This window comes from Atta colombica, unplaced genomic scaffold, assembly GCF_001594045.1.
Source record: "Atta colombica isolate Treedump-2 unplaced genomic scaffold, Acol1.0 scaffold181, whole genome shotgun sequence".
Lineage (NCBI taxonomy): Eukaryota > Metazoa > Arthropoda > Insecta > Hymenoptera > Formicidae > Atta > Atta colombica.
Genome location: NW_017259273.1, coordinates 221,589 through 228,597, shown reverse-complemented (window position 1 = coordinate 228,597; position 7,009 = coordinate 221,589). Strand labels below are relative to the sequence as shown.

The following is a 7,009-nucleotide window of genomic DNA, read 5'->3' as shown; positions in this document are numbered from 1 at the left end:
CATACCCCCCCCCCCCCCCCCCGGAATTCTCCGAAACACCTCGGAAGGGAACCGGAGAGGAGGAGAGAAAGAAGGAGCGAGCCTCGACACAACAGAGTTCATATAGAGATATTAATGATCTTAAAGAAGGAGAGGAGCAGTCTGCAGAGTTTAGGTGAGGGGTGTGCTGGGATGTATGCGCAGGGCAGGAAAAATATTCAGAGGTTTTAAGGGGAGAAGTTCCTAAGATGAGCAGACAAAGGTCTGGCTTTGTCCCTAGTGAGCCGACAATTAAAGATGCTATAGTTGGCATTCTGCCATAGGATCTCCGTACAGGCACATTAGTGAATCTTCCATGTTTTTTTTATGAAGACTAATTAAGGTTGTAATGATTAGATCTCAGTCTGTTAATCAACTATCTCGCTCCTAAGAGGAAGTTTAAAATATCAGAGTTTCGCTGACTCTGAGTATAGGATGAGTATAGGAATAATGCGTGAAGTATCCCTGACTTTGCTCTTAAGATAGTTGTGAAAGTGCTGCTGCGATTTAGATCTAGCCTCTGCTTGAAGATCTGAGCAGGGAGATAAAAAGAATCCTCTTGAGCTCGAGGAACATGCCTTCTTAGCCTTTATCAGCCATCTCATTCCCCAGAATACCTTTGTGCGCCGAAATCCAGAAGAGAGAGAGCATTCAATACCGTTCCCTTCCAATTGCAATAAAAGTTATTTGATTCTGTGTATTGTATAATATAATTATCATTGATCAACTTGACCGAGTTAATGGCCTCCAGCACGCTCCGAGAGTCGGAGAAAATTATGATTTTAAATTAATTTAGTGTGAGGATAAGGGCCTGTAAAATAACCCAGGCTTCCGCTGAGAATACCGAAGAAGAATTCGAAGTTAATTTGTATTTAAAGCAGTGGCCAAGCTCTGATGAATAGAAGGCCGCACCTGCGCAGTTGCCCTCCGAAATTCTAGATCCATCCATATAGATTGTAAGAGCAGAACTATCAAGATCCCGGAGGTCATAACTAAATTCCTGAATAATTTCATAATTAAAACTATTTTTGCGGCATGTCACAAATTCACGAAATTCTTTACGAAAGATGAAGGCCGAATAGTCGCGTTCAAATGCTGGAAGGGAATAGAATCTATGCATGTGCGCCAGTTCGTGTTTGTTAGTGACGTTGAATTTAAAAGAAGAGGATTTCTTGAGAATGAGCGTTCTTTCTTACTAGTAACCAATATCCTCTCCAAATTTATATTGTTAATGACCGGATAATTCTTTTTTGCACTTTAATAGAAATCTTTCCCTCAAGAGATTAAATTTAAGTTTTAAAGGCAGTTCTCTTATTTCACATAACATTACGTTAATTGGTTGGTGGATTGTCTGTAGACTTCAGTGCCACTCTGACCTTGTACTGTAACTTTTCCAATTGAAGGAAGGAATTTCTAATTGAAGATGTTGAAATTACCATGCCAAGTAAAAATTAGAACAGGCGTACTCTATGGCATTCCTAAATATTGATCTATAAAGAGACAGATCTGTAAATAGAGAGCAAGTACTCAGGATGGGAGCCCCACCATATACCGTGAACGAGGAAATGATGTTGATAATCGCTTGTCCTCTTTGGATAAGATACTTGAAATGAAAATTACCTTTCATTCTGCTGTCCAGAGTCACTCCTACAAATCTGATCTGCTCGGTATGACCTGTTGTCTCATCATGAGCGAATGATTAGCGATTGATTTATGCTTTTCGAATGTGAAGACAATTCATTTTGATTTGGAAGGGGAAAGGTCCAAGCCTCTGTCGCTGTCGAAGAAAGACTGCAACATTTTCCAGAGTACTTTGCATCTTGGAGAACGCTTCCAAGGGATTGCTATGCGGCAAAGATTATATCATCTGCGTATTGAAAATTCCTTCACAGCGCATTCCTTGATCCTGCTCAAGGATAGATTAAAGAATAAGGGCTAAGAGTCGAACTTTGAGGAGTGCCTTTATACGCAAAATGTTTATCATTAATTATCCCATCTTCTATGAAGTGTACTGTCCTGGTGATAATTAAATTCTCCACAAATTTCCTGATTGGAGCAGGTGGCCCGGCGTTTTTAAGTTCGCTGATTACTGCTGAAGGGTGTATATTATCACTCCGGTGATGTCCAAGAAGGCAGCGACTAAAAATTTCCTGTTGGAAGCTCCAAGAATACAGTTAGTAAATGTAACTAAACTGTCGTTGCATGATCAATTAAGGCGGAATCCTATCTGTTCGTGAGAAAAGAGCGACTTTACCAGCCAGAGTAGTACATTACTGTCTCCAGTATATTATTTTCTCAAGTAACTTTAAAATGCATGAAAGCAAGGAGATAGGCCTAACTTCTGAGCCTCCCGCTTTGGGAATAAAGGTAACAAAGGATATCTTTTATTCGTCCGGAATAAGCTAGAAAGCTGTTGAAAAGATTCACTAATAGCTCTTTATATTTATATGGCAGATATACCAGCATATTATTATCCAGGCCGGAATCGATTTCTTTTTTGCAGTGGAAATTGCGAGATCTAAAGTGATGAATCAATTTCCTCGAAAACAGCACCATGAGTTACCATCTTCCCTCTTCATTTCTTCTAAACTCGTCGAGTTATCTTGAAAATAAGAGGCATAATTTCTGAATGGACTGTCTCTCTTTAAAGGGATCAGCTATATATTTTGGAAGCGTCAAATTGCGTCGTTTAAAGGCTCTGATCAGTGACCAAATTTCTGAAGTCGGAGTTTTGGATTCAACAAATTTTCTCCATCCTATCCTCTTTTCTTTATAAAGAACCTTGGAACATTTCGCCCACGCCTTTTTAAAATTATAAGTTTTCAGTTGTAGGAATTTTTTGCCAGATTTGGACCGCCTCTCTGCGTTTGATGATTACCTTCTGATATTTATCCGTCCACCATGAAGGAGCGGTTCTCTCGTTTGATACAGGAACAGTGCCCGCATTTAAATTCTTAGAAGAAGAGGAGCATGCTATGGCCGTATCCATCAGATGATTCGCCAGTCGAGTGTATGCCTCATTTTCATCAGATAGTAGATGGTTGAATCGTATGAATCAGCCAGGTCCTGGAAATCAATCAGCTTTTTAGTATTAAGATTAATCTTATAAGCATACCGTTGACGTAAGATCCGTTCGTTGACGAAGAAACTGGTGCCAATTTTGATGAGGTAGCGATCGCTGCCCTAGTTGTCTCCCTCAGTACGCACTTCACAGGGGAGCCATATTAACGGTGGCTATGGTCAAGTCGATGACTAACAAGCCAGAATTAAATGGGACAAGCAACATGGATCGTTGAGAATGCAGGCGTAGTGATTCTCTATTGATGCTAGAACCAGTCTGCCGGCGCGATCCGTATTTGAGCAGCTCCATTGAGAATGATGGCATTGTAATCCCCAAAAATGCAGTTAACTTTTGAGTTTCCGAACCTTATGAGATCTTCATATAATAGAATTGAGCAGGAGTGTTGCGATTCGGATGACGATAGGTGTTGATAATTATGAATTTCTCGTTGTTTCGTACGTTTCGTGAGAAGACACTTCCACACCAAGCATTTCCACCGAATTATCCAATTTAATAGGTCAATAGTGCTGAAAACGATATTGTGTCTGATTAAGATGCAGATTCCTCTCATATCTGGATTGATTATGTCCGCTCCTACGATATATCCGCGCAGAGAAAATAGAGGATGGAGAGAGGAGCATTTCTTGAATCCAAATAATGTCAGAACGGGCAAGAGTATAGACCAATCACTCTCCTTAGAATGCCTCAAGAACAGTAGTCGGTCGCTAGTTAAAATTTTAGAGGTTCAAAGATTGAACCGACGATGATTATAAATGAAACGATTTATATTCCTTCAAGAGCTCTTTATATCAAGTTTACAGGACATTGTCTAGAGATATCACTTTATTTAACGCTAAGTACGCGTTGAACCGCCGTTGTGTCCAAGATCAGGATATGTTACGTGTGCTACAGAGTGGGACATATAGGAAAGGACATATAATAAAAGCTCAAAACTGAGACTGCTTTTACTGCGTCAGGAACACATAACAAGTCTGTTGATTGCGAGCACAGATTATTACTTACAAAGTGCATCAACTGCGATGAGAGCACCTAGAGAATTTCGTTTGACTGTCATTCAGAAATACAAGGATGTCATTAACCTTGTTACATACGAGAATCTCACGTCGAGGCAATAAGAATAATTGCTGCAAACATTAACTCAACTAGTTCCTCTATCTCTATGAATCCTCGTAATTTTCCTTATATCTCTAATAATTCTCAGCAGTCGTCTTACAGAGATCACCGCGACATAACCACTTTCAATAGATTCTCTAATGATCTGAATTCTGAAGATCTTGGGGATATTAGGATACATATTACCCGAGTTATGCGGAAGCAGCAAATGCATGTTTCCTCCGTAAGCTGAGGATCATATAGAATCTCTTCCAGTAGGTAGTGCTCATCTGGAGATGTCACAAGGACATCGCAACGGCAGACACTCATCACTTTCCAAAATTAACACCTCCATCATGCAACAACATAATGAAATTTTTTGTGAACCCAATGATTCACCCTTATGGAGGACAAAATTCTGCCCTTCCAAGGAATGAGAACTCTTACTCTGTCAATTTTTGATCAGATATTAACACTCTTATCCAGCTTCAAGAATCTGTTCAACAATCAGCAGCTATCAGCATTCATTAACCCCATTCAATAATACTATCAAGGTTAACAAACTTTATCAGAAATTTTAATCTCAATCTTGATTTCTTCATTAACTTATTCGTCGGCATTGGGCTTAACAACTCTTTTAATTTCACTGCAACTTCAGAAACTAACACTAAAATTCATTAATAGAAGAGTTCCTCACTCATTCAGCATCCTTTAATGGAATTGTTGCAGGGCTAGAAGTAAATTACCTCAGCTGCAGTTAATCTGCAAGAATTACGATATGATGGAATGAAAACCCTGATCTTGTATTTTTCAAAAACGGTGTTGATAATTAAGCAGTTAATGGCTTCCGCCGACCTAATCTCTACTATAGCCTTGTCACTACCTAGTCGCTTGATGAATAAAATATCCGCGTTAGCTATCTCGGATACTATTTTAGATAAAAAACAAAAATGGAAGATTTATTCGAATATACATAAACAGCGTAAGGCGATTTATCCGTGTCGGAAGATAATTAGACCTGCGTAGTACAACCTGTTTGGGCTGAAACTGACAGGCTGAAGCCTGACAGATCCGCGTTATCAGAAATGGCGGGAAGGCACATAACGGCGTCACTAAGTTGAGTGGGTATCTCTACAGCTTTCATTTTAACTTTATGCGAGTCTTTTTACTGCATGCCTTTCTTCCTGGAAACTTGAGTAAATTCTTGATCCATTTCCATGGGAAGGGATATGCTGCTGCTTTCACTTATGAGCCATGTGGTGTTAGCTGCGCGTTCAGACGAAGTTTCCGCCATTAAATTGAAAAGTGCGGCGCCGACAATATTGGAATCTAAATTTGTCGATAAGACCTGTCCATTCGCAAAATTAGAAGGCACCGAAGGTGCCTGAAAAAGAATGAGAGGACAGAGAAAAACAGTCGGCCATCACTGTTGTCGACCGAACCGTCCAACCGCACCCCCCCCTCCCCTCCCCCCGAAGGCTCGGCCTCAGCTATACGCATGAAGACTGCTCGGAAAAAGAAAAAGTTAAGTGGATCCACGCGTTTTATAAAAGCCTTTTCTAGACCGGCCACGAGAGCCAGCAATAACAATCCCGACAAATCGAACACCCACGTGACACTCGACGAGAACGAAACTCAAACATCCGATCCCAGTAAGCACCTACACGCGAATACAATGATATTTCTATTAACAATAATCTAATGTTATACTGATCGAATAATATTCCTATTGGATTACATTCAATGATAAAATATTTTACCACTGACCGAAGGATTTTCTTATTAAATGCCTCAAGTAATAATAATATCATTCGATAATGCCGTTAAATCTGTATAATTTTATCATTAGTTCAAATGATTTTACTATTGCTCTGAATGATAATACCACTGACATTTTTCACGACACATATAATAGGCAATCCCGTGCGACCGCAACTGTGTGTGATGAATACTTACAATTAGAAGTAATCCGCACAGATATTTAGTGATCTTTAGAAATTAATATCTCCTAAAATATTGCGAAAATGGTAAAATATTTTTTAACTCAGTTCGCTCTACCTGCTCACGAGAAGTGATCCCATAGGTCGGGAATATCCTGTATAGATCTGTCATTTCTGAAGAATGTTTGTCTTTTTTTAACGCTGTACAATCATTTATTAATTAGCTGATGTGTAAGCTATTTTTCGGACTGACGATAAATAGGAAATTACATCGGCCTGAATAGGTTAATTCTCATTCACTCCGTATTTAGGACTGAAGATGTCTTGCCATCGTCGATAATCAAGCCACCCAAATGCCATCTTTGAAGATACCAGGCATCATTCCTCGAAAGAAGATTGGTCGCCATTGGAAATCAAACATCCTAGATCATACGAAAGAGCGTGATGCTAGTTCAGTGACACATATGAATTCATTTATTACTTTAAAGTGAAATGTGTTAATTATTAAGCGGAAATTTTATAGGGAGTTTTTATTACGATGATTGGGATGCAAAACTCGACTCTGTCAATCCAAATATCATTTTATCCATGTTTTCACCGAATATTGAACAAGAATAAAAGAAAACTCGGAATTGACAGAGTCAAGTTTTGCACACCCCCTATATATAATTAGAATAATTCTTGTAATATAGCAACTATTCATTATATTTTTTATATATTTGCAAAGAGTTATTAAATTCGGAAGCTCAGCTTTATGTAAAATATTTAAGGGAACATTTAAATTGTAAACGAATGAAATGAATTGAGCAGAATTTACAAAATGATTAATGTAATGCAATTATGTTCGATGCAATTATGAGTTTTTATTAAATAATTC

At 38.8% G+C, this 7,009-nt stretch overlaps 1 protein-coding gene across 1 annotated transcript in view; it reads left to right on the top strand.

Moving 5' to 3' along the window:
• LOC108686447 (glycerol-3-phosphate dehydrogenase [NAD(+)], cytoplasmic-like) overlaps positions 1 to 6,884 on the top strand; it is a 38,317-nt gene extending 31,433 nt beyond the window's left edge. Inside the window, exon 8 of the mRNA XM_018191761.1 lies at positions 6,444 to 6,884. Coding sequence (XP_018047250.1) covers positions 6,444 to 6,498 — 55 coding nt within the window. The 3' untranslated portion in view covers positions 6,499 to 6,884. The remainder of the gene's footprint in view (positions 1 to 6,443) is intronic.
• Positions 6,885 to 7,009: the final 125 nt, after the last annotated feature.